General features: G+C 36.5%; 2 protein-coding genes across 3 annotated transcripts in view; one reads left to right on the top strand and one right to left on the bottom strand.

Annotated features, from left to right (window-relative positions):
• Positions 1-308: 308 nt before the first annotated feature.
• Positions 309-21828, bottom strand: RPF1 (ribosome production factor 1 homolog). The gene is made up of 9 exons (XM_014830038.3): positions 21601-21828; positions 20070-20126; positions 14720-14800; positions 7857-7952; positions 7124-7277; positions 2099-2181; positions 1498-1679; positions 1163-1289; positions 309-543 (listed from the first exon to the last, which is right to left on the bottom strand). The coding sequence occupies exons 1-9, from the start codon at positions 21826-21828 to the stop codon at positions 502-504; spliced, it is 1050 nt and encodes a 349-aa protein (XP_014685524.1). The 3' UTR covers positions 309-501.
• Positions 21829-22748: 920 nt separating this feature from the next.
• The window catches only part of LOC106824012 (uricase), a 93733-nt gene continuing 88515 nt past the window's right edge, over positions 22749-27966 (top strand). For both annotated transcript variants that reach the window (XM_044749336.2, XM_070486713.1), the window contains exons 1-2: positions 22749-22882; positions 24916-25011. The gene's annotated coding sequence lies outside the window, so the exon portion shown is untranslated. The remainder of the gene's footprint in view (positions 22883-24915; positions 25012-27966) is intronic.

Below are 27966 nucleotides of genomic sequence, written 5' to 3'. Positions count from 1 at the left end.
TTTAAGTCTTTGGTAAACCATTTTGCTTTAAAATTTTTACCCTTCTGAAAGGCTTAAGGGAATGTTAAAAAATCTGGCTTCCAATATATTCATTCAGGAAACAGTTAAAACTATGTACCTGATCCAAGATTAGTCTGGTAGAAAACCAGTGGGTTGCAAGGTATTTACCAAGCACTGTATTTCTCTCTAGCCTACATGTTCCGTGAAAGAGCAAATGGGAAAGTTAGTTTGAATCTTGATTCCAAGTGAAATTACTCACAATGACCCAAAAATAAGAGACTTAAGTTTTAGGAAACCTAAATTACAACTTATAAACTCTCACCAAAATGACTTTTATTTGTATCTGATACATAAACGTGAGTAGCAATTCATGGCACCTGGTAATTTGTCCAGCTTGAAAGAAGGTTTATGAAATCAGTAAATGCCATTTTGAAAAAGGTCTTCTGTCACAAAATGAAAATACGCCTCTTCAGCAAAATCCAATACTATTCCCTCAGTACTTTACAAATGGAATTTTCTTCTACTTGTATCCATTTCCCGGGGCTGAAAGTTAGGGGAAAAAAGTACAAACAATACATAGTTAACAGTGCTAAAAAACTATGGGTTTGTCTCAGACTGAAGAGTCTTTAGGTCTAAATAAAGGTATTGGAAATTACTGTTCAAATATATGTGTATGTAAAATTTTATCATACTTAAGTGAAATATTGCTTACTAGACAAAACATGTTTTAAAATATTGAAGTTTTCATTGATGATTTAAAATGATGATCTCCAAACTTCTACAAAACCTCTATAGAAATAGTTCTCAAGAATGCAGCAGAATCATGTTGTAACACAGGCTTATAAACAGATTGCTGAGTCCCCACTCCTCAAGCTGCTGATTCAGTAGGTCTGTGGCCCCAAAATTTGCCTTCTTAACAGGTTCTAGGTGCTGTTGCTGGTCCCACTTTGAGAACTACTGATCTTTAGGATACTTCAGATGAATTAGGACTAATCACCAGACTCAAACACCATATCAGAGATTAGTTCTTTCTAGCTCATGGGGGAAGAAATTCTTAAGTGTAACTTAAGGTATAAATGCCTAAAGCTTAAAATACATGGTTTCCTTCTCATTCCATACTTTTAAAATCATCTAAATGGCTTTTCAAAGAGTAAGCACATACCTTATGGACCCATTCATATTCTCCATATTTAGAATCAAAGGTCCCTTTCTGAAGAGATCGTAATTTTAAGGTAAAACGTGGTCCAAGTTCCTGAATTCCCACTTTCTTTTCACTCTTGAATATGTATCTTCAAAGGTAAAGAAAATAAAAGAGTAAGGAAATTAGTCTGAATTAACCCAAGTGTTATTTCTTTAACATTATGACAGGGCTCAAAAGATACTTTAAATTATTTCTCATTTTCAATACTTATCACAATACATTTTCAACATAATCCTGTTTTCTAATCTATTTCATGAGTGAAGCCAAAGTCCAAGGAGTTAAAGTATCTTTCTCACCTGTGAAATCTGAAGAAGATATAATCTCGTTGATTGTGGAACGTGGCAACCTGCCTTCCAATAAATTGAGGATTATGGGGAAAGAGAGATGCAAACATACGTCCAATAGAATGACCCAGCCGTGTTGTAAAATTATTCAGAATTATTTCGGGTATGTGTTCTGTGGGGTCCTTGCCTCGTCTCTAGAAAAATGATGAAAAATCATAATAACTAAGTTAATTGGCAAAACTATCTCATTGTAATTTCAAGTTTTAGAATTTAGATAAAATATTTCAAAAATTTTAAAGTTATTCTGCTTAATGACAGACAACCACAGATGGCTTATCAAACCCATGAAATAAGATGTATCTAAAATTATTTTATATGCCGTGAATGCACCAAAAAGAAAGTCCTGTTAGCAAAGTAACATATTTCTAGCAATGAAGCAATGTGCCTGTCTGCCATAACTAAATTCCAATCTCACAAGAAAACTGTCAGTAGATAAAACTACTGGTTTAATCAGGAGAGCAAATGCCCTTATTAAAATCAATCAGATCTAAAAAAGTATCTGCCAGTCAAATACTATGAGGAGACCAATGCCAATCGAATGCATAAAACTTACCTTAATTTCTTTACGCAGACGAACGCTGCTCATTTTAAAATGAGCCGTTGGGCCATTTGGCAAGTGACTCAAAATTAATCCATCTGTTCATAAAGCTAAGAACACACTGAACTCTGTAATCGAAATCTTAAATTGTTTAAATCACTGGTCTTCTGTATGCCCAAAGGCTCCTAAAATCTGTAGCTAGGAATAGGTGGGTGCATGTATTCCTCTGGGTTAATGGAAATTTTCTTACCATACCCCAAACTCGAGACACATAAGTCAACCTAAATCTCTCAGAAAAACATTAACCTATAGTTGTCTTACTTTTTCTCTTTTCAAAATATGATAAACAGCTGGTCATCACCCTCAATAGGGTTATGTCGAGCATTCAACTAAAGTAGACAAAAAGAACTACTTAAGGTCCACTACTCTTAACAGGAATGATAAGAGGATGGGATTCTAGAATAAGTTTAGTGTTGTAAATAGAATGTTCAGAGGCCTTATAACCCTAAAAATGCACACTTGTGTAAGTTTATATATACATTTGTAAGATCAGGATATACTGTCAGCTTTGAATATCATCCCAAAAGACCAGATACTCTTAAATTCTCTTCTTGAAATCAAGGTTATTAGTGTTTCTCAAGAGACAAGCTTTTAGTCTTGAGATTACTGTACCACAAATTAAAATCAACCAACTAATAAGCATCTATTGATTGTCTACCATGAACAGAGAATTGTGCTAGACACTCAGTTTTAATCTACAAATTAAATATAAGACACCTATTTACTCAGCAGGGTTAGCAGCCCAAGGGTTTTAAAAATCCTAGATGCAGCAAACTAAGATTACTACCTATTTAAAACATTCCTCAAATCTTTGTAGCACAATTTGATTCTTTCAAATACTGAAACTTAAAAGGAGATTGTTTTGCACATCTCCTTAAAAAGAGATCATGTCCACACAATATGAGTTTTACAAAACACACTGCCATCTTTTTATAGTGGCATTACACTCTCCCATTCATCCAATGATGAAATTGGTTATCTTCAATTTCCTCCTCTCCTACCAAATCCTATTTATTGCTTTTTACCTTCCTAAGTTCCTCACTTGTACATCTCCTCTACCCTTACTGTTAATTGTCTTAGTTAAGGTCCTTGAGATTTTCCATCTAGATTATTAAACAGTATCCTGGATGGTCTTCCCTCTCTCTTACCATTTCAAGTACATCTTCTAACAGATTGTAAATCAAGTATGGATTTAGGCCTTCATTCTATAAGTAAGCTATGGGACTTTGCTGTGTCATTGGATCTGGATCATAGTTTCTCATGTACTACGTGAAAAACAAACTAGATACCTCAAGTTTTGACAGCTGCAGCTAATTTCAAGCTACTCTCACCAGACTCATCTACAGAATAAAGACATCAGTATGACACTCAATGTGGCTCCAAACTACGTTCCTAACTTGTTTCCCCTTATGTCTCCCCATGCTATTTCCTAAGTGGTAGGCACTGACACAATCTCTTAGACACCATACACATTAATCCTATCATGTATTTTTTGCTCGTACTATTTCAAATTCCTGTAATATTTTACTCATCAAGGCCCACTTCAAATGCCACCTCTTTTCACAGTCAAAATTAAGCTCTGTATCTTCTCAGCTCTCACTGTTACTAACTATAGCACTTGTCACTTGAGTTATAGTCATGTAAATGCCTTTCTTCCCAACTAATCCATTAGCTCTTGGAAGACAGATCTGTTTTTGACAGATACTAGTGCCTACCATATAGCAGATTATCAGTAATTGTTTGAATTCTTTCCTCCTTTTCAAAGATTCACCACGGGTTCAATTTCATCATTTGCAAATTGAAAAAAAATCATAAAATCTAAGGGGGTTAAGAGAGGTAAAGGTCATTTCTTGCAACCTAAATCAATGCTTGAATCCTTTCTAGAACATTCCCACTAAATTGTGGTTTCTGTCAAAAGCAAACTACAAAATTCAAACTTATGAATTCCTAAGTACCTGCACTGTACAAAAAGGTCTGTTTATATTACTTCTAGTCTCCAACACAAACCATGCAAAATAGGAGTTGTCATCCCTATTTCAATAATGAGGAAAAGAGGCAGAGAAGGGTCAGGTAAGTTAGCTCAAGTTTCAGAGGTAGGTGGCAGTAGATCTCAACTCGGGTGGGATTACACCAGTGCCCAGGCCCTTGACTGGCAGCTGCCCACATTTGGAAATGTATAGAGGCATTTTGTTTGTCATGATGACTTGAAGTGAAATTGGCTTTTTAGTACCCAAAGGCCAGAAATGCAAAACATTCAAAGCTGCCAAGAGTATAGCACAATGAATTATCCTATCTCAAATTTCCATTTACAAATTATGAATATAAGATGTAGGTCTGTCCAGGAAAAGCCTCCATGCTTCCCACTACACCACAACATTTACTGAAATGCCTACTATAGGTAAGGCACTATGCTTTAGAAACAATACATTTAATGGGATCCTGTAGGAATCCTAAAGATAGGTATTATTTCCTACATTTAAAATATAAGAAAACTTAGTGGCCAAGAAAGTGAGTATCAAGTCACAAGAGTAGCAAGTAACAAAGTCTGTATTTGGCATCACATCTGCCTGACCCAAAGCCACTAGGCTACAGTTTAGATAGTTGACAAAATTCTTTTCCAGAATAAGTCAAAAATTTACATTCCTCTAAATTTCTACCCTTCAATATTTCCCATATCTTTAGACAGTTGTCATGTTCCCAAATTCTAATCACCCACAGGCTGAATATTCTCAGTTCTTTCAACTTTTCTCCAAGTGTCATCATTAGCAGTCATGATTTGTTATTTTGAGCCCATGTTGAGTCTCTAAGAATCACCACTATTCCTATGAGGTGCTTACAAATTATTCTTTCTTTAATTATTCTACATTTTTTTTCTGGATCACAGCAAAGATTAACCAGTAGTCCACTTTCCCCCTCTGTCCTTTAAAAATCCTAACTCCATTTGCCTGTCTCATATCTTCCTCAAAGAGTAGCGCAGTCTTCATTGACAAGTCTGCGCACAGGTTCTCTGAAGCCAGGATAACTGACCTCATTCAGAGTTTCTAGGCCTCATCTTACAATCTCTTTATCCAAGATGGACTTCCAATCCCCTCTTACCAATGTCCTTATTAGTCTGAAGATCATTCTCTGTTAACAGAGAAGACAAAAGCAAATTAAGAGGTCTGATTTCCTACTGTCTTTCACCAATACTTTGCCATCAGCTGCATTACTGGATATCAGAAAAGTGAAATATCTTTGAAATTATAAAAACCAACACATCCAAGCAGCATTATACTTTAAAAAATTCCATTCATTAGGACTTTTAGAAACTGCTGTATAATTCTGTATGCAAAAATCTTAGGATACATACGTATGCATGTGTGTGTGTATATTTATATATGTTTATGTGCACGGGAGTAGACAGTTTCATATTCAGATTAAATTATTTAACTTAGTTATTTCATTAATAAAAATCAGATCTGCATACTGATGGTACCTTAATTATCTGATGCTTAACTTACCCTACCAGGTGTCCAATAGAAAACTATTAATAAATTTTAGGTAAAAAGACAATACCATTTTACAAAGAAAAGAGAATGTTAAGTTTTCTAAAGGCAATAGATGGTGTAAGTGAAACTTATGTACCTATAATAAAATGCCTCAGATAAAACAAGGATAGAATGTTTACTGAATTGATGAATATCTGCTTCTTAGCAAAAAGTTACTAGTAGCCTTGAAATGATGATGATTTTTTAACTGCCAAAAATAAAGAGAGGAAAACTGACCCTGCCACTTTACTTTGAGGGGTAGCTTTAAAAAGGGCAGCAACTACCTTAAAAATAGATCTTTTCTGGAATAGTTAAGTATTTAAGAAATTTAGTTACTTTGGTATATTAACCCACAATCCAAGCCAAATTAAAATATGGCCAACAAAACACCACATTTCAAAGCTAGTTTAAGTCTATTTTAGTTTCTGGAAAGCAACTAGTACAAGTGGATAATGTCACTAACTTCCAGTAAAAACAAGAAAAGCCATAAAAGTTACTTAGATTTTTAAAAAGTAGCTTTTAAACCATTATATATATATATATATTTACTTACTTAGAAAATATATACATTATCCTGACAGTAGGAAAGTCCTATGTTTTTTGCAAATTCTTAATTTTAATAATGTTGACCCATTTAACTGATCATGTTTAAAGTCACTTAATTCACAGCCACCATTCGATAAATAAGTAAAACAACAGCAATCACAAGAACAAATCTAGGCATCCTTTATGTGATCTCTTATCTCAAAACAAGTCATATAGTGGGTTTAGGTGACACATTCACCTTGAATCTGAGACTCATAGAAAAAGGAGAGGTTACTCTTGGTATCTGAAACACTGGCAAATATACAATAAGGGCTCAAAACGTAATCCTGTGATACCGTCTCTTGCAACATAAAAATCTAGCCATATCAAATTATTTGCAGATCCCCAACTGAGTGAGCTATTTCACACCTCTATCTTTCAATTATGGTCTTCTCTCTGCACTGGACACTCTTTCTCTGTCTTATCCACCTCATTCACCCTTATCCACGTAGCTGAGCTTAAGCATCTTTCTATGTCAAGTCCTTCCTCTCTGATATCCTCAGGGCAGATTTTACAGTCAGAGTTTGCACTGTCTCCTATATTTCTCTCTTTAATTGTACTACTCATATTTTAGTTTTCTTAGTTTACATGTCTATTTTATCCTATTAGATTACGAATTCCCAGAAGCTGTCTCTTATCTCCGCCATCTTTTACTAAGGATTAAAATAATGTCTTCCCTGTAGCCTGTGCTTGATGAATGTCTGCTGAAAGGAGAGGAAAAACTAGTTCACAGAATCTTGGATAGAGATACATAATTTTCTACTTTAAAACTATGTTTTGAAAGTTACAGGGGACATTTCTTTATTCTTTTAAACATATTTTAAATGAAAGTGAAGACAGGAAAACTTCTTTAAAAAACAAAGGATACTTGGTGTTTTACGATCTTCATTAATAACGATCAGATCTGTGAAATCTCTTGATATGCACTGTGGAATAATCTTTTTCAGAGCTAGTCCTCTTCTATAATAAACATGTGAGTTTGGTATAACTGTGGACAGCTGTTCACAGAGTCGTACAGTTCTCTGTAAAACAAAATAGCAAAAATGCTCAAAAGTGAAAAAGAAAAAAATCTTATATGGTATACATTTGTAAGGAAAGGAGTAACGATTACTGTTAGGTAGTATTATTAACAGAGAGCAAGGCTAGGGAAAGAATGAAATCTGAACAGTGTTTCATGCTTTATCAAAGGCTGATCATCCTAAAGCAGTGATTCTCAACTTGGGGTGATTCTGCCCCACCAGGGGACATTTGGCAATGTCTGAAAACATTTTCGGTGGTTACGACTAGTGGTGGTGGGGGCGATGGCTGCTACTGGTATCTAGCTGATAGAGGCCAGGGATGCTGCTAAACATCCTATAATGAACAGGACAACCCCCATAACAAAAATTATACAGCCCAAAATGTTAACATTGCTGAGGCTGAGAAACCCTATCCTGAAGAATCATGCTTAGTGAACCACACATCACCAGTACTACATTTTATTTAGCTTATCTGAAGAGTTAATCTAATAATTAACTCTTCTAAACAAGTTCTTTTAAATAGTCTAAGTAATAAAAGGAAATTAGGGATTCAAGAACTGTACTAATTGATATATTTATTACCCCATGAGGTCTATCTGATGTTGTGATGAGAATCTTGGGAGAAGTTTGTCTGTTGAAGTAAGAAGCAAATTCATCTGTAGCTTCATCATAAGCAACCTGAGAACAGAAAGAGAGAATTTTACATCAAATACTCTATACTGGGTCAGAATTTTAAAAGTACGGATTCTATGACAATAACTACCTAGCTGATAGTGGATTTAAGTAAAGCCTGGGTGGGACTTAATGTTAATGGCAATATGAAGAGGTTGGGTGATTTCCTCTCTGTAGAATACAGTATAAAACTGGAAAAAAATGTCAAAAACAATTTCAGGACACAAACTGAGATCCATTTATTCCTGAAAAATGGCTATAGCTGTAGATGAGAATATCAGGAATCTTGCCAAGAGCTATTCCATTTCCCACACCAACTTGGTGAAAACAGTAACTTCAGGTCTGATGGTAGACAAGAACCAGCAATCTTAAATCCAGAGGTGGTGGACTCAATTCAGGGTGGGAGGAGGTGTGGGTATGAAAACCCTAGCTTTGCCAGTCTAAGGTCAAAGGCCCAATTCAGGGTAGGTGTGGACCAGTGAGATATTTAAAGGAAAGCTCTGGAAGTGAAACAGCCATAGAGGGGCTGAGATAATCTCTCCACAAATGTCTAGTTGACAGTTAAACTCCAAATGGGAGAGACCTGAGAATCCAGCACACACGAAAAGCAAGGGAAACGTGAGAACTGGCTCCAGTTTTGAATGAATTCCTCAATACACACAGCTCAGTTGGCAGAAGGTATGTACGTCTTAGTGGCTCAAGGTGTGTCAACACAACCTCTGTCCAAATCACTGGATCACCATTAAGCCACCTACACACAGGGATAATCCTGTATAGAGTCAGGTTAAAAATAACAATAAAAAAAAATAAGTGGAGACAGTGCCACTGTCAGGGAAACAGATTCCACAGTTTAAGTCTAGGCAAACTAGTAAAACAGAACAGCCTAATAATGCTTTAAAAATAAAACAATCCAAAGATACTGCAATATGCTATCTAAAATGTCCAGTTTTCAGCCAAACATCAGATATGCAAAGAAACAGGAAAGTATGATCTATAATCAGGAAAAAAGCAGTCAATAAAAACTGATTCTGAGTGGGTGCAGATGTTGAATTTAGTAAAAATTTCAAAGCAGCTATAATAAATATATTCAAGGAGTTAAAGGAGAATATGGACTTAATAGCATATCCGAGAAAGCAGAAAGATCAACGAACTAGAAAAAAGATTAATAAATATTACCCAATCTGAACAACAGAGAAAACAATCATAGAAAAAGGGGCAAAGCTGGAGAAACTTGTAGGACAACGTTAACCATTTCAACAGTGTGTGAAAAGGGATTCCCAGAAAGAGAGGAGTGAAAGGGGCAGAAAAAAATATTTTGAAGAAATAATGGCTGAACACTCCCCAAATTTGATGAAAAATTCTATAACTTACAGATCCAAGCTCAACAAATCTCACATAGGATGAAAAGAAAGAAAAATACCTCAACACATCAGAATCAAACTGCTAAAACCCAAAATCAGAGAAAATTTTGAAAGAAATAAGAGAAACATAAATCATATAGAGGGAAATGATGATTAATGGCTGATTTCTCATCAGAAATAATGAAGATCAAAATACAATGGAATATTTTCAAAGTACTAAAAGAAAAAAGCCAACCAAGAATTCTACATCCTGCAAAATTATCTTTCAAAAATAAAGGCAAAATAAGCACATTTTCAGTTAAACAAAAACTGAAATAATTAGCTATTAGATCTGCAACATAAACAAAGACTTAAAGAAATCCTTCAAGCTGAAAGAAAATGACACCAGGTACCACTCAGATCCAGAGGAAGAAAAGAAGAGCACTGTAAATGGTAAATACGAAAGTAAACATGTAAGACTGTGTGTGTGTCTGTACACTCTTAATTTCTTTTAAAAAACATGAGATTGTTTAAAGCAGTAATTACAACACCAGGTTTACAACACAGATTTATGTACAAATGACAATAACAGCACAATAGCAGAAGAAATGAAGCTATACTGATGCAAACTTGCTATATTTTACCAGAATTATGTCAATATATTTACCTAGATGGATTGTGATAAATTAAAGATGCATGTTGTAATTCCTAGAGCAACCACTAAAAAAACTCAATATAGCTTAAATGATCAAGAGGAATTAAAATACCATACTAAAAAATATTTAAGAAAAAAGGGAAGCAGTCAAGGAGGAACAGGAGAAAAGTAAAGACATAAGATATGTTAAAAAACAGCAAAACGGCAGATGGAAATCTACATCAATAATCAACATTAAATATTAATTGTCAGACTGAATAAAAAAACAATATCGAACCACCTGGTATCGGTAAGTGACACTTCAAATTCAAAGACAAATTGACTGAAAGTAAAAGCACAGAAAAAAAAGATATATTATGCAAACAGTAACTATAAGACAGTTTAAGTAGCTATATATACATCAGACAAATGGACATTAAGAAAAGAAATATTGCTAGGGACAATAAGGGGCATTTTATATTGGATTATGGGTCTACACATCAGGAAGATATAAGAATTATAAATATATACGCACCTAATAAAAGAAGCCCCCAAAAGACATGAAACAAAACAGAAAGGAATGGAAGAAATTAATAATTAAACAATTACAGTTGTAAATGTCAATACTCCTCTCTCAGTAACTGATAAAACTAGGCAGAAATTCAGCAAGAACATATAAGACACAATTAATCAACTTGAAACAACTCTTACAGCAATCTACTTCAAAACAGGAGAATACACATTTTTCCAGTACACACAGAACATTATCCAGAATTGATCATATGCTAGGACATGAAACAGTTTCTTTAATTGAAGAGGACTAAAATCAAACAAAGTATGTTCCACAACCACAATAAAATTAAATCAGAAATCAACAGCAGAAAGAAATCTGGGAAATCCTCAAATATTTGGAAATTAAACAACACACTTCTTAAAAATTGATGAGCCAAAGAAGAAATCACAAAGTATCTTGAACAGAATGAAAACACAACAAACACATCAAAATTTATGGGATGTGGCTGAAGTAGTGCTCACAGGGAAAACCAGAGGTTTCTTTGATTATATTAGAAAGAAAGAAAAGTATAATCTAAGTTTTTATCCTTAGAAGCTAGAAAAAGAAGAGCAAATGAAACCCTGAAGAAAAGAAATAATAAGGATCAGGAGAAAACTAATGAAATAAAAAAATACATCAAGCAAAAAACTAATGAAATTACAAGAAATCAACACATCTTCCATTAAAAGAGATACTGAAGATGTGAACAATAATGAAAGTAACACATCTTAAAACTTGTAGGATATACCAAAAGTGGTTCTTACAGGGAATTTTGTGGCCTTACTTAGAAAAGAAGATGAAAAATGAGCTAATTAATCAAATACATAAAGACAGAATAAACTCATAGCGTGGAAGAAAATAAACAATAAAGATAAGGGGAGATATAAACGAATTAGAAAACAAAGATTCAACAAGGAGGATCAAAGAAAAAAGTAGTTTGAAAAGAATAACAAAATAACAAAACATCTCTGGTGAAAAGCCCAAGTGAATAATATTAGGAATGAAAAGGGGACATTACTGCAGTCTCACTCATGAACAGATGTACATATTCTAAGCAAAGTATTTACAAACCAAAACAATGCATTAAAAAAGATAAAACATTATAGGTAAACTGGATTTACCCCAAAAATGTAAAAGAGGTTTAACATTAGAGAATCTATTTCATTTACTTCATAGTGCAATAAAGGAGAAAAACTACACACTCTTCTCAATATTTGCAGAAAAAGTGCATAATTATCTCAATATTTGCAAAAAAGCATCTGATAACAATCTATATCCATTCATGATAAAACAAAAAAATCCAGCAAAAAGAGAATAAATGTAATTTCCTTAATTCATAAAAATAATCTACCATTAATGGCACAAATATTAATAATGACACATTAGAAGTATTCTCTTTAAAATCAGGAACATGGTGCAGATGCCACTATTGCTTTATCTATTTATTTGACATTATGCTGGAGGTTCTAGACAGCACAAAAGTGGGGCAGGGGGAGAAATAAAAACTGTTAATGGGTTGAAAGTAAGAAACAAAACTTATTTGCAGAAATGATTATCTAAACATGAAATGAAAACAATATTCAGACAAATTATTAGAAATGAATTTGGTAAACTACTGGTTGGAAGATCAGCATCCAAAAATCAACTCTATTTTTATAAACCAGCAAATAGAACAATTTTCAAAGAGATGCAATTTACACTAATAAAAAAATAAAATAATCAGGAATAGCTCTCACGAGATTTATGTGTAAAACCCGTATGAAGAAAATTATGAAATTCATTGAAATATTTTCAGTATTTAAAGAAGACCTAAATGAAGCAATACATAGAGGGATCCTCAAACTGACCTGATATAGAGTAATTTACAATTTTATGTGAAGGACAAAAGTGCAGGAAGAGAACACTCCTGAAGAGAGGGATCTGAGGATGGGGGTGGGGAGAGGCTTCTTGCCCTAAAAGATATCAAAACTTACCATGAAGCTAAATAATTAAGTGAAAAACTGATACAGTGACAAATTGACTTAAGCAAACAGAAAGCCCGGAAAAAGGCCAAGCAGATACAGACACCTGATATATGACAAAGCATTACAATTCACTGTGGGGAAAGGTTGCACTACTCCAAAAACGGTGCTGGAGAAACTTTTTGGTGATATATGGGGAGAGGAGAGGGAGGGCAGGGGAAAAAAGAAAGAAATTGGTTTCCTTTCTCACACCAAACAGAGAAATCAATTCTTGAGGCTTAAGTACATAAATGTGATAGGCAACTCTTCAATTCTTTTAGAAAAAAATATGAGAACATATGATCACAGGATAGAGAAAGATTTTTTAAATATGGCAAAAAGCACTAAATATTTTAAAAGTTTAAAACCTAACTATATTAACGACTTTTGTTCATCAAAAGACATCATAGAGAAAGTAAAAAAGAGAATCTATAAATTGGAAGATACTTGTAACAATTATGAAAGTTTAGTTTATAAAGTTCTACAAATCAGTAAAATATACTATCGTATGGAAAATTGGGCAAAAGACATAAGCTGGACATATCTCTATTGAAAACAGCAAATGCATGAAAAGATGCTCAATCACACTAGGAATCAGGGAAACGCAAACTCAAACCACAGTGAGTTAGCTCTTTATCACAAGTCTGAATGTGGATGACCAGGAACTACTCTTATACCACGGGAGTACAGAAATGATACAACCACTACTTTGGAAAACATTTTGGCACTATCTTGTAAAGTTGAACATTTACACACCCCATGACCCAACAAATTCTCCACTAAGCAAATATTTAGAGAAACTTTTACATTTATGCCTACGATTCCCAATTTATCTCCAGCCAAGACCTCTTCCATATCTCATCAATGACAATTCCATGCTTCTAACTGCTTGGGGAAAATCCTGAATACCATCTTTGAATCCTTTTTCACTCACGCCCCTTATCCAATCTATCAAAAAATTCTAGTGACTCTAATTTCAAAACACACCTATAAAACCCCTCAAAACCTCAGAATCAGATTAATTCTTAACACTCACTGTAACCACCCTGGTCCAAGTCATCATCATCATTATCTCTTTCCTGGATTACTTCAGTAGCCTCCTAACTAGTCTGTTTACCTCTCTAATTATATTCTCAGTATGGCAATCGACTACTTTTAAAAATTAAGTCCGACCATATCACTCCTCTGTTCAAAACCATACAATGGGGGCCACCCGGTGGTGTAGTGGTTAAGTTTGCGTGCTCCACTTTGGCAGCCCAGGGTTTGCTGGTTTGAATCCTGGGCGCAGACCTACACACTGCTCATCAAGCCATGCTGTGGCAGCATCCAACACACAAAACAGAGGAAGGTTGGTACAGCTATTAGCTCAGTGACAATCTTCCTCAGGCAAAAAGAGGTTAAATTCAGGCCCAATTTTCTTCACAAAAGGAACCCCAAAAACAAAACAAAAAAAAACCATCTAATGGCTCCTCATTTCCCTAAGTGTAAAAGCCAAAGTCCTCATGATGGCCAATGAAGTCACTGATCCAGCCTCTTCCTTTTCCCATACTTTTCTGGCACCTCTTCTACAACCCTCCCCCTTGCTCACTTAATTTTAGCCTGCTGGCCTCCTTGCTGTGCCTCAAAAACATACTAAGCATACCCCTGCCTTAGAGCTTTTGCACTGGCTGCTCCCTGATCCTGGAGTACTTTTCATTCAAAGACGGCTAATTTCTTCACATCCTTCAAGTCTTTGTTAAAAGGTTATCTTCTCTTTGGTGGCCTGGGGTTCGCCAGTTCGGATCCCAGGTGCAGACATGGCACCACTTGGCATGCCATGGTGTGGCAGGCATCCCACATATAAAGTAGAGAAAGATGGGCACGGATGTTAGCTCAGGGCCAGTCTTCCTCAGCAAAAAGAAGAGGATTGGCAGCAGTTAGCTTAGGGCTAATCTTCCTCAAAAACAAAAAGTACTAAAAGAAACACTTGAAGTACTATACAGAGATTAAATGACAAAAACTTTACCTAGGCATAAAATATAATACATTTCTAGAATATATACAATTACTGCCTTTTTCTATACAATTACTGGGAAATTCAATTATAAAATAATCTACAGCAAATAATAAGATAATATGCCAACAATACAGCTGAATCGCTCCATTATACAACTTGACCAGCCAGTACTTTAAATTAAATGTCAACATATGAATAGGTAATTTATCAAGTGGGGTCATCCAAATTTATTTAAGATGTCTAACATTACCTCTTCATCATTAGGGTCTACTATGGTTTCATCATACACTCGCTGGTTGTCAATGGTCTTGGGTACAGGCTTTGGTGGAGCCTAAATAAAAGAAAAAAGAGTAGGTTTTAGAAGCATTTTACATTAATAATTTTTCATTACGGTTGGGAAAGAATAACAGAAATCTGCAAACAAATCTAAAACTCAATCTGTTGCTCATTTCAACCCACTGCTACATCAATCCTAATGATATCAAGAGGGTTTTTAACTCTCTGAGCAGAGATACATGCATACTGGAAGAACTGCTAACACCAAATGAAATGGCTTAAAACCAGGCAGAGGCAGCAAAGAGAAGAAACTGGGATCAAAATAATCATCCACTAAGAAGAAAAATATCAAACAGAATGGAAAAAATTACAAAAGTACACATATATGTAGCTTTGTTCCAATACTTCCGGAAAGCTATTCAGAAATATATAACAAAAGCTACAAATCTATTTCTATCTGCTGAACTAGTAATTCCAGTTTGGGGGATTTATGGTAAGGAATAAAAGAGGGGAGCAATTTATCCAAAGAAATATGTAATATCACTGTAGTTAATGGAAGTGAACAGCAAATAGGGCAAATGTCCAATCACAGGGTCATGACTGTGGCACTTCAACACTACAGAATACGGTTAGAATCAGCAATCACACACACTCAGCTTAGACCAGAAAATTGTGCAAATGAGCTGTTAAGGAGCAGGAATACAGAATTGTAGGCATATGTTAACTAAAACTAATTCAAAATATATGTACACTAACAGTGGTATGAAGAAATCTGAACTGCTGAACTATTTGGGATTTTATTTCTTACTACTCTATGAAACAAATATTAAGTTTTAAGTAAGTTTTTAAAGGAGGCAGTTCTAGGAAGTCATCTTTCAGTCCAAAAAACAAGAAGGGTGATATTTTCGAAATCAATGAAACCAAGAGCTGGTTCTTCGAAAAGATAAACAAAATTGACAAAGCTTTAGCTAGACTCACTAAGAAAAAAAGAGAGAAGGCTCAAATGAATAAGTTCAGAAATGAAAGAGGAGAAATTACAACAGACACCTCAGAAATACAAAAGATTATAAGAGAAAACTATGAAAAGCTGTATGCCAACAAATTGGATAATGTAGAAGAAACGGATAAATTCTTAGAATCATACAGCCATCCAAAACTGAATCAAGAAGAAGCAGAGAATTTGAGTAGACCAATCACCAGTAAGGAGATTGAAACAGTAATCAAAAACCTCTCCCAAAATAAAAGTCCAGGACCAGATGGCTTCCCTGGTGAATTCTACCAAACATTCAAAGACTTAATAGCTATCCTTCTCAAACTTTTCCAAAAAATTGAAGAGAAGGGGAAGCTTCCTAACTCATTTTACAAAGCCAACATTATCCTGATACCAAAACCAGACAAGGACAACACAAAAGAAGAAAATTACAGGCCAATATCACTGATGAACATCGATGCAAAAATCCTCAACAAAATACTAGCAAATCGTACACAACATTACACTAAAAAGATCATACACCATGATCAAGTGGGATTTATTCCAGGGATGGAGGGATGGTTCAACATCCACAAATCAATCAACATGATATACTACATTAACAAAATGGAGAATAAAAATCACATGATCATCTCAACAGATGCAGAGAAAGCATTTGACAAGATACAGCATCCATTTATGATAAAAACTCTAAATAAAATGGACATAGAAGGAAAATACCTCAACATAATCAAGGGCATATGTGACAAACCCACAGCTAATATCATTCTCAGTGGGAAAAACTGAAAGCCATCTTTCTGAGAACAGGAACAAGACAAGGATGCTCGCTTTCACCACTCTTATTTAACACAGTATTGGAAGTCCTAGCTGGAGCAATCATGCAAGAAAAAGAAATAAAAGGGATCCAAATTGGAAAAGAAGTGAAACTGTCACTATTTGCAGATGACATGATTTTATATATAGAAAACCCTAAAGAATCCACTAAAACAATTTTAGAAATAATAAATGAATACAGTCAAGTTGCATGGTACCAAATCAACATACATAAATCAGTTGTGTTTCTATATACTAAAAGCAAAGTAGCAGAAAGAGAAATTAAGAATACACTTCCATTACATCGCAACAATAAGAATAAATACCTAGGAATAAACTTAACCAAAGAAGTGAAAAATCTGTATACAGAAAACTATAAAACATAGTTGAAAGAAACTGAAGAAGACAGAAAGAAATGGAAAGATATTCCGTGCTCTTGGACTGGAAGAATTAACATAGTTAAGATGTCCATAGTTCCTAAAGCAATCTAGATTCAACACAATCCCTATCAAAGTTCTAACAAGATTTTTCAGAGAAATAGAACAAGGAATCCTAAAATTTATATGGAACAACAAAAGACCCCGAATAGCCAAAGGATTCCTGAGAAAAAAGAACAAAGCTGGAGGTATCACACTCCCTGCTTTCAAACTATACTACAAAGTTATAGTAACCAAAATAGCATGGTACTGGCACAAAAAGAGACACACAGATCAATGGAACAGAATTGAGGGCCCAGAAATAAACCTATACATCTGTGGACAGCTAATTTTCGATAAGGGAGCCAAGAACATACCATGGAGAAAGGAGAGTCTCTTCAATAAATGTTGTTGGGAAAACTGGAGAGCTACAAGCAAAAGGATGAAAGTAGGGGCCAGTCCCATGGCCAAGTGGTTAAGTTAGCAGGCTCCGCTGTGGCGGCCCAGGGTTTCACGGGTTCAGATTCTGGGCGCCGACATGGCACCACTTGTCAGGCCACGTTGAGGCGGCATCCCACATGTCACAACTAGAGGGACCTGCAACTGGATATACAACTATGTACGGGGGGGATTTGGGGAGATAAAGCGAAAAAAAAAAAAAAGATTGGCAACAGTTGTCAGCTCAGGTGCCAATCTAGGGGAAAAAAAAAAAAGAATGAAAGTAGACCATTATCTTACACCATGCCCAAAAGTCAACTCAAAATGGATTAAAGACTTGAATGTAAGATCTGAAACCATGAAACTTCTAGAAGAAAACATAAGCAGTATGATCTTTGACATCGGTCTTAGCAGCATTTTTTCAAATACCATGTCTGACTGGGCAAGGGAAACAGTAGAAAAAAATAAACAAATGGGACTACGTCAAACTAAAAAGCTTTTGCACAGCAGAGGAAACCATCGACAAAATGAAAAAACAACCTAAAAATTAGGAGAAGCGGGGCCGGGCCAGTGGCACAGTGGTTAAGCGCGCACATTCCGCTTCTTGGCAGCCTGGGGTTCGCCGGTTCAGATCCCAGCTGTGGACATGGCACCGCGTGGGATGCCGTGCTGTGGTAAGCGTCCCACATATAAAGTAGAGGAAGATGGGCATGGATGTTAGCTCAGGGCCAGTCCTCCTCAGCAAAAATAGAGGAGACTGGCAGTAATTAGCTCAGGGCTAATCTTCCTCAAAAAAAAAAAAAAACTATCAGAGAAATGCAAATCAAAACCACAAGGAGATATCACCTCAATCCCATCAGAATGGCTGTAATTAACAAGACAGGAAACAATAAGCATTGGAAAGGATGTAGAGAGAATGGAACCCTTGTACACTGCTGGTGGGAGTGCAAACTGGTGCAGCCACTATGGAAAACAGTATGGAGTATCCTCAGAAAATTAAGAATAGATCTACCATAGGATCCAGCTATTCCAGTGCTGGGTATTTATCCAAAGAACTTGAAAACACAAATTCATAAAGATACATGCACCCTTATGTTCATCACAGCCTTATTCACAATAGCCAAGACTTGGAACCAACCTAGGTGCCCATTAAGGGACGAATGGATAAAGAAGATGTGGTATATATACATAATGGAATACTACTCAGCCATAAGAAATGATGAAATCTGGCCATTTGTGACAACATGGATGGTCCTTGAGGGTATTATGCTGAGTGAAATAAGTCAGGAGGAGAAAGCCAAATACCAGATGATCTCACTCATAAGTAGAAGACAAAAACAACAACAAACAAATACACAGCAACAGAGATTACCATAGGGGAAGGGGGAGGGAGGAGGGAGAAAAGGGTGATAGGCACACGTGTGTGGTGATGGATTATAATTAGTCTTTGGGTGGTGAACATGATGTAATCTACACAGAATTAGAAATACATTACAATGTACACCTGAAAATTATATAATGTTATAATCCAATGTTACTGCAATAAAAAAATTAATAATAAAAAAAAGAATGGCGATATTTTCAAATGGTAATCAGCATATTAGTTTGCCATAATTGACTGATTATTGAGAGTTAAAAAGAGACTAATATTGCTTTACAGGATTTTGCAGGTCAAAACAGTCTAATATTGGCAATTTCATGTCATTTAACCTAATACTATTAAGAGAATACATGGAAAAGCAGAGTTTTTCCATTTGGATACAGTCTTTATATTTTTCCCTTCCCTTATCCTTACTTGGTACCTCATCTTAAGAGATGAGAGTGGAAGAATTGTACGTTTTTAAAATTTTGCAAGTGTAAATCATAACCTAGAACTAATTATAAATAAAATGAAAATAACTTAGCTGTGCAATAACGTAGAAACATTTAGCAGTTCTTTTAAAAATTTTCAATAGAAAGGTTTCACTTCTTATCAATACAACAAAAATAGCCAAATCCTTTCTTGATGCATTCTCTCTGCTCTCTTCTTTGCCATAATCTATCCAGGTATCTCACCTTCCTCCCACTTCCCAGTCTCGCTCTTCAGACTCATATCCTGTGTGTCAGCTCTCATTCTCACACACCCCAACCCTATAACAGAAGGGGCTCTGTCCTGCCTTTCCCCAGCCCTGCCTGACAAAGAGCCCTTGTTTCAAGTCACAAGAACTCCAGCTAACGACCTAAATTGGGGAGTTTCTTCATTCCCAAAGTCAGGGAGATGTGTCTTTCCTCTCAAACACATAAAATTAAGTAAAATAAGGAAGTTGAAGTATACATACCATGTATGTGAAATGTTGAAAACATGCAAAACATCACCATTGTGTTCATTGTTTAGGGACCCAAACACACAAAGTAAAGGTAATAAAGAAGTGCATGGGAACAATAAACAGCAATTTCATGAGTGGTTATCTTTGGAGGGGAAAGCAATCAGGAAGAAGCACACAACGGGCTTTGAATATTATTTGCTAATGCGTTATTTCTTAAGCTGAGTAAAGGAAAGAAAAGGGTTTATTATTTTTATACAAATGAAATATTTCATAATAAATTTTAAATGAGTGATTTAACATAAATATCAGGGAGCATTCCTTAATATAAGACAGAAAGCAGATGGCGCTTTTTTAATTTACCTTATCACCAAGAGCCTCTCTCTCTTTCTTAAGTTTTTTCTTAGCTGCCAACTTTTCCTAAAGGGTTAAAAAAAAAAAGAACAATTTGAGAAACCACCAGTCACATCACAAACACATACTGAAGCTACAAATTACAAATGCTATGAATACTTAACCTGAGCAATCTTTGTAATGTAGCAAAAAAAAATCCTGACCCAGATTTTCATACCTAAATTATTATAAACTAAATAAGCTGGCCAATAATATGATTTCTTTAACAAAGATCTTGCTTCTTCGAAAAAAATCTAAATTGGCGAGTCTGAATATTTAAAATTTCACTAGTTTTATCTTTTACTGTGAAACCTCAAATTAAGTGAAAGTGCAAAATATATATCCAAACAAGTTAAGTTTTTGTTGTTTTGTTTTGCATTCCTAACAAGTTGCATCCTAAAGAAACACCCGGCTATGCTGGTTGCTTCTCTTGAAAAGCACTAGAAACAAATGCGAATGGGAGATGAGTTTTCAAGTTGTTTACAATAAAACCATTACTGGTTACTGACATATTGTATAACCAAAGCATGCTTTTAAAATTATTAAGAACTTGCAAGGTGAGTTAGGATTGTTTGTACTGTAAATCTGTATCTTCTGCAGATTTCTGAACAGAATGCTTGACACACAACAGAGAATACTTTTTTTTCCTAGTGTCTGTTTACTTTCAATCCATCAGGTCTCAGATTGGAAATTACACTCCCCAGAAGTCTTCTAAGACACTCTTTCCCCAACTCGCACACCAGAATGGGTTAGATGCACCTTCTATATACTCCAATAGCACTTTGGCACTTATGATGATTAACACTTAGTTCAGGGCCTCAAAAAATCTAAGAGGAGGTAGGCAAATAAAAAGAACATCGTGTGTGAACTTGTATGATGTGCCAAGAATAAGCAAATGCGTGCTTCTAATCGCAGTTTAACCAAAAATGAGCACTGTGACCTTGGGCTTTGTTTTTCTCTCTTCCTATCTGTTTACCTCCCAGAACAACATGAGGATAACACTGTGAAGAGTAAGTACAATTACTAGAAACTTTATAGGACTAATTTCGGCTAAGAGCTGCTGCAGGAATCAGAGAAACATCATTTTGGATTTCTGTACTGCCTGTATTACGGATTCCTGCAATTAACCAACGGTAGGCGGCCGCGATGAGCGGGGACACGGAGACTTCTGCCTCCTGGTCAGGAGCGGGTAATTTCCACTAAGAGAGCAGCACCTCTCGCTTTCATTCTCAGCCCAGGACTCTCGGAATGAGCCGTAAGGAAGGGAACCCTTGACGCTTAGGCAAAAAGCTGAACCTAGAGAAAGTCCCCAAAGCAGGGCAAGGACGCAAGACACAACAGCCTTACTCTCTTACCCTACCGGATTATTCACCGCTGCCCGGGACCCTAGGTAGGGGTGACCGCGCATGTGCAACACCACCACGCAACACCACCACCCACCCACTCCCGCGCGGAAGGAAAACCGCGCATGCGTTCTGCCGCTTCCGCCCCCGCCTCGTACCTTCCGCTGCTGCTGTTTCCATCGCGTGAACATCAAGTGTCGCCGCTGTTTGTTCTTAATCTCCGAGATGCTGAAGCCTGGGGGAAAGGCAGCCGCTTTCGGGGGTTGGACCCCGCTTTCCGTTGCCCCATCTTCAGCGACTGCAGCCTCTTGAGGTTCTTCGGTAGCGGCTTTTCGTTTTAAGGCTTTCTTTCCGCTGCCGCCGCTCTTATGCCCGGCCTTCGCCATGGTGTTTCCTCTTTGTTGTCTGTACGGAAACGGAAATAGCTTTGTCCTTTGACCTCCTCCTTTAAACTTTTATTTCCGGGTCGGAAAAGTTCTTAAAGGAAAATGTAGAATGCCTCGCGAGCTTAGCCATTTAAGAAGGCCCCGAAATGTAAGCCTGAGGAAAGTTTAGGGAGCTTAGCCAGCTGTGTGGACAGTGAAATGCTGAGTTCATAACATCCTTTATTGAGCGTCTGCTCTGTTCCGAGCTGTCAAAATATTGGAACAGAAGAGTGTTTGCTGTAGGGAGTTTACATTCTACTGGAGAGAGAACTAAAATGAGCTCGCACATAAATAGTGTGGTGAGCTATAAGGTAATATATGGTATGGAAAAAACAGAACAGGTTAAAAGAAGATGAGGAGAGGCTAGAGGGGGAGGTTGCAACTTTTAGATAGGATTTTAAGAGTAGCCTTCTTTTAAAAAGTTACATTGAGCGAAGATTTGAAGGAGGTAATAGGGTGAAATATGCAGTTTTCTGGGGTAAGAGCTGCTAACCTACGAAAAGCTGGATATTTAGGAGAAAAGCTGTCCAGGAAAAGGAAACATAACAGCAACAAGCCTCCTTAGTAGCAAGGCTGGCATGTTTGAGAAACACCATGGAGGCCAGGAGTCATATGATAAAGGAGGAGAGTTAAGGTGGGAGGGGACAGGAATGACAGATTGTGAGGATTTGGCTTTTATGTAAGATGAGATCCAGATCTCTTGGAGGATTTTGACAAAAAGAATGACATTATTTGACTTATATTTTAAAAGCATCACTGAGACTCTTCTTTGAAGAATAGACTTTAGGGAAAGGAAAGTGGAAGAAGGGGAGAAAGGCCAGTGGCTTGAACTGGAATAGCTTTAATGGAGGTGGTGAGAAGTGATCAGATTCTTTTGGAAGGTAGAATTCAATGAAGGGCATGAGAGAAAGAGAACAGTCAAGGATGACTCCAAGACTTTTGAACTGAGTGGCCGGAAGGATGAAGCTACCATCAGTTGAGATGGGAGAGTCTTCAGGTGGAACAAATTTGAAGGGTAAGATCAAGATTTCACTTCTGGAAATACTAAGTTTGAGACTCTTAGTCAACTGATTGTTATTGTCAAGTAGTCAATTGGGATGTATGATTCCACACCAGGAGAGAAAGGTGTGGCCAGAGATCAAAACTGGGGAGTTGTCTATGTTTTAAACCGTTATAGTGAGTGTAGATAGAGAACTGAAAAAGAGAAGAGGACCAAGGACTGAGCCCTGGAGCAGTCTCACAGGAAGAGCTGGAGAGAAAAGGAGGACCCAGTAAAGGAGAATAAACAGGGAAAATCAAGAGAGTGTCATGGAAGCCAAGTGAAGAAAATGTTTCCCCAATGGTTGAATTTTGCTATATTCCTTAATTTAACTTTAATTCCTTAATTTAATTTTGTCTCTGTCCTAACAGACGAAAGAATTCATTTTGCTTTACTGTTACGAGTCAATTTTCCAGAAACTACCATAATTTCAAATGAAGTTTCAATATTAACATAGAGTGTTTTGATAATCCAATATGGTGGCACCATACTGCATTTTTTACCCCTTGAAGTTCCTTTAAACAGGATACTAAAAACATCAAGGGGGCCGTCCCGGTGGCACAGCAGTTAAGTTCGCACTTTCTGCTTCAGTGGTCCAGGGTTCGCTGGTTCGGATCCCAGGTGGGGCCATGGCATCGCCTTGCACGCCATGCTGTGGTAGGCCTCCCACATATAAAAAGTAGAGGAAGATGGGCATGGATGTTAGCTCAGGGCCAGCCTTCCTCGGCAAAAAGAGGAGGATTCATAGCAGTTAGAGCTAATCTTCCTCAAAAAAAAAAAAAAAATCAAAGCTGCATCTTCCAGAATACAAGCCTTGTGAAAACCTGCTGTCAAATCGCAAGTCCAAAATTGTGACTAGAAAACTAAAACTATCATGTCTGGGTTTGAATTGTATAATCCAGTAGAAAGGAAAAAATCATGTTAAGCTTAAAAATCACTGACATATGGGTTTGGCTGCAATAAATCATAAAATTTTGTGTAGTTTATTTAAAGAGGAATAATCAGATCAAAAATAAGGAGGAAGAGGAAGGGAAGCAGGAAGAGGCAAACCAACCTTTATCTAAAACATGTTCACAATAGCCAAGACATGGAAGCAATCCAAGTGCCCATTGACTGATGATTGGATAAAGAAGATGTGGTGTATATACACAATGGAATACTACTCAGCCAGAAAAAAAGATAAATTCATTCCATTTGCAACAACATGTATGGACCTGGAGGGAATTATGCTAAGTGAAATAAGCCAGACTGAGAAAGACAAACACCAAATGATCTCACTCACGTGTGGAAGATAAACAAACACACAGAACAGTTCAGTAGTTACCAGAGGACAGGGTGTGGGGGTGGCCACGGAGGGTGAAAGGAAGCACTTAAATAGGGGATGGACAAGAAATAATGTACAACTGAAACTTCACAATGATGTAAACTATTATGAATTCAATAAAAAAAAAAAAGAATGTAGACTAGGGCTGGCCCAGTGGTGTAGTGGTTAAGTTCGCATGCTCTGCTTTGGTGGCCCAGAGTTTGTGGGTGTGGATCCCGGACCTGCCCACTGCTTATCAAGCCATGCTGTGGCAGTGTCTTACAAATAAAAATAGAGGAGGAATGAGCTAACATCCATGCCCATATTCCTCTATTTTATTTGGGATGCCTGCCACAGTGTGGCTTGAGAAATGGTGCATAGGTCACAGCATGTCTTGACTAGCAGTGTGTGGGTCCGCACCCGGGATCTGAGCTGGTGAACCCCAGGTCACAGAAGCGGAACATGAGAACTTAATTGCTGCACCACCAGGCTGGCCCCCAGTGGGCTCTATGTTTAGATCTGTGTTCAGATCTTGACTCTGTCACTTAGATGCTGTAAAATCTGAATTAAATCACATAATGTCTGTGAGTATCAATTTCTTTATCAGTAAACTGGGGCTAATTATACTGCCACATAGGTTGCTGAGATAATGTATATTAAAGAAACACACCCAATAAATACTAACTAGCTATTTTTATATTTCTAGGTGTAAAAGACTATGGTTGACCTCATGGAGAAAAAAAACGTCATGTTTGCCCTCAAGTAGCTTACAGTTTAGAAGAAGATAAAGCACAATTCTGGTGTAAGTATTGAATAGTGGTTGGTGTAAAGAGCTCCTTAGCTTGAGGTCCATTTCAGTCGTTTGCTTTCTAACTAATTGTTTTTTTGTCCATTATTTTCAGGCCCATTCCCAATAGAGTATAAGTTATTTTAAAAGAAAACTCTTATTTTTAATATTTAATAAATTTTTTTGCTTATTTGTTTTACTTCTGACATTTGGGATACCCTGTAACACAACTCTTGGACACCATGTAAGTTCAAGGATCCAGACAAGTACATGACCAAAATTCTGTTCAGAAAATTTGATCTATTATTTTATAATATGACTTAAGCTCTTTATATCACAGAAGCCATTCCAAAGGCACAAAGTAGTAATCCATTTCATGAAAATAAGGGATACCAGTTTGGGAGTTGAAAGATTTTTTTATTTATAATGTCATATAACCCTTTGACAAATGCAAAGTAAATTAATGCTTTCTGAAGTAGAATTATGCCATAGAGTCTTTTGGTAAGAACTGTTAAAGAAAAGCCAAAATGGAGGCCACAGTTTGAATATACCTCTAAACCAAACAATCACAGTCACTTAACCAAAACTTAAACTGTCGTGATTTCCCCAAAATACTGACTCTGACCTAAAAGAAAATTTAAACTTTCTTCAGGTCAGTTTGACTTTATAGCTTCCTAGCCAATCAGCTACACACAATTAAGCTTACACAGTGCTACCACCCCAAAAAGACTAAGTTTCTAGTAACCAATCACAATTTTAAAAAATGTGCTCCCTCGTCCATGCCATGTACATTGAGCTGTACCTGCTAAAAGCTGAACTTCTAACCGCTTTCAGCTTGAAGTCTCCCTGTTTGTGAAGTTTGTTCTTGCTCAATAAAATGTTCATATCAAGTAAAGCTCTCTGAATTTTCTTTTGACAGAACAACAGAACTATTACAGAGCTAGCCTCTCATCTGTGGATGTTTCATTGGTACCCAAGAGTTGTTTTTGGCACTTAAACTACTTATCCAAAGGGATTTTGAGAATTACATTTTTGTTTATTCTATACTTTAAGTTATCTTAGCGACTAGTGAGGTTTGTTTCCCAAGCTTTACTGACCCAGGAAGTCAATTGAGAAGTTTTTACAGGGATTCATAGTGTCACTAGGACTCTCATGATGTCAGCTCTCCTTCAAAAGAAGCTAAAGTCAACAAGAGTAGAATTAATACAATTTTGTGAGGAGGTATTCGAGCCACACCCCACCTACCCAAAACTGAATTAGAGGGACTCAAATGCAAAGACTTCTCAGATATTAAAAATCTGGAGAGTAATCCTATGGTGAATACTATCATCTCTATATACTCCACACTATGAAATAGATATAATGCATATGCTGGCCTTTCTAGAAACCAGAAATGTGTGTCTTCTCTGGTCATACACGTTTCTGATTCTTACCTGACCAGGGAAAGCAACACCAAAATCAGATTGCAGTTTCACTAAAATATCATCTCCTAAAATGATTTCTGGTTGTTTGAGTTCATCAAAGGAGCTTTTATTTATATCTTTGGAATGTATACGGTGCCTCTGGCTGGTGTTTCTGACTATGGGGCAACCATAAATATGATTTAAATATAGGTCTGGAATGGCTTTTGTGTGTCTAAGTATTTATTCTGTTGATTCATTCATTCAGCAAATATTTATTGTTAGACTTTGTACCAGATCTCTGGCTATGGCAGTCAAAAAGAAACCACGCCCTGCCCTGGAAGCACTTAGGGAGAGACTGACAAGCAAAAAAGCAAATCCAAAAGGTGTGAGAGGTTCTATGGCTGCTACCTTGTTGTATAATCAAGACCAAATTTAGAATGGCATCTTCTCATGTCTTCTTCAAAGAACCAGGTTAGGTATACTTGTAAGTCCTTTCTTGGTAGCCCAGAATATATTTTCCGTCGAAATTAACCCATGCGTAGTTTGTAGATCATCCAGACCAGAGACACGAATATTTACTTGTTTGTTTTCAGCCAATACTGTTTATCTTTTCCTCATATTTATGTCTTAATTTTTCATAATCAGAAAGAATTACTATGTGAAATGAAATATCCTCTACTATATCATTTCACAAACATAGAATATAGCAAATATTCTGTACAATTATCAGAGATGCAATATTTAAAATGAAAGGTAATGGAGCATAGTCTTTAGCTTAGACTAGAAGTTCTCAAACTTTTTGTCTCAGAACCCCTGTACACTCTTAAAAATTGTTGAGGACCCCAAAGAACTTTTGTTTATGTGGGTTATCTCTATCAATATTTACCATGTAGAGATTAAAACTGAGAAAAATTAAATATGTAGTTAATTATTTAAAATAATGGTAAACCCATTATATGATAACATACACACGTTAAAAAAATGACTGTATTTTGCAAAACAAAAAAATTAGGGAGAAGAGTGGCATATTTTACATGCTTTGCAAATCTCTTTTATGTCTAGCTTCATAGATTTATAGCTACTATATATAGATTTATAACTAGTTCTGCATTTAACCTGTGTGACAGACCATTTTGGTTGAAGTATATGAAGAAAATTTGGCTTCAAACAGGTATGTGGTTGGAAAAGGGAGGAGTATTTAAGACCTTTTTCAGCTAACTATGGCTATTCTTCTTTGATATTACACCAAAATTTGAGAAGTTGTAAGTTTCTTAAAGGTTAGTTGCAATTTGTAATTTGAAATCATATCAATAAACTGTTCCTATTCTTATTACGTTAAATCTGTTGGTCTCTGGGCCGGCCCAGTGGCGCAGCAGTTAAGTTCGCACGTTCTGCTTTGGTGGCGGGGGATTCGCCAGCCCGGATCCTGGTTGCCGACATGGCACTGTTTGGCAAGCCATGCTGTGGTAGGCATCCCACATATAAAGCAGAGGAAGATGGGCATGGATGTTAGCTCAGGACCAGTCTTCCTCAGCAAAAAGAGGAGGATTGGCAGCAGATGTTGGCT

This window comes from Equus asinus, chromosome 16 (assembly GCF_041296235.1).
Source record: "Equus asinus isolate D_3611 breed Donkey chromosome 16, EquAss-T2T_v2, whole genome shotgun sequence".
Lineage (NCBI taxonomy): Eukaryota > Metazoa > Chordata > Mammalia > Perissodactyla > Equidae > Equus > Equus asinus.
Note: the sequence above shows the minus strand (reverse complement) of the source record. Positions and strands in the feature narration are given on the sequence as shown.

Bases quoted from the DNA above. Each gene is read 5' to 3' on its own strand.
- RPF1 (XM_014830038.3), bottom strand. From the start codon at position 21,828: ATGGCGAAGGCCGGGCATAAGAGCGGCGGCAGCGGAAAGAAAGCCTTA. The intron at 7,953-14,719 runs GTAATGTTAGAC...TTCTGTTCTCAG, and splicing joins TAGACCCTAATGATGAAGAG to GTTGCTTATGATGAAGCTAC. The intron at 1,290-1,497 runs GTGAGAAAGATA...TTACCTTTGAAG, and splicing joins ATCTTCTTCAGATTTCACAG to ATACATATTCAAGAGTGAAA.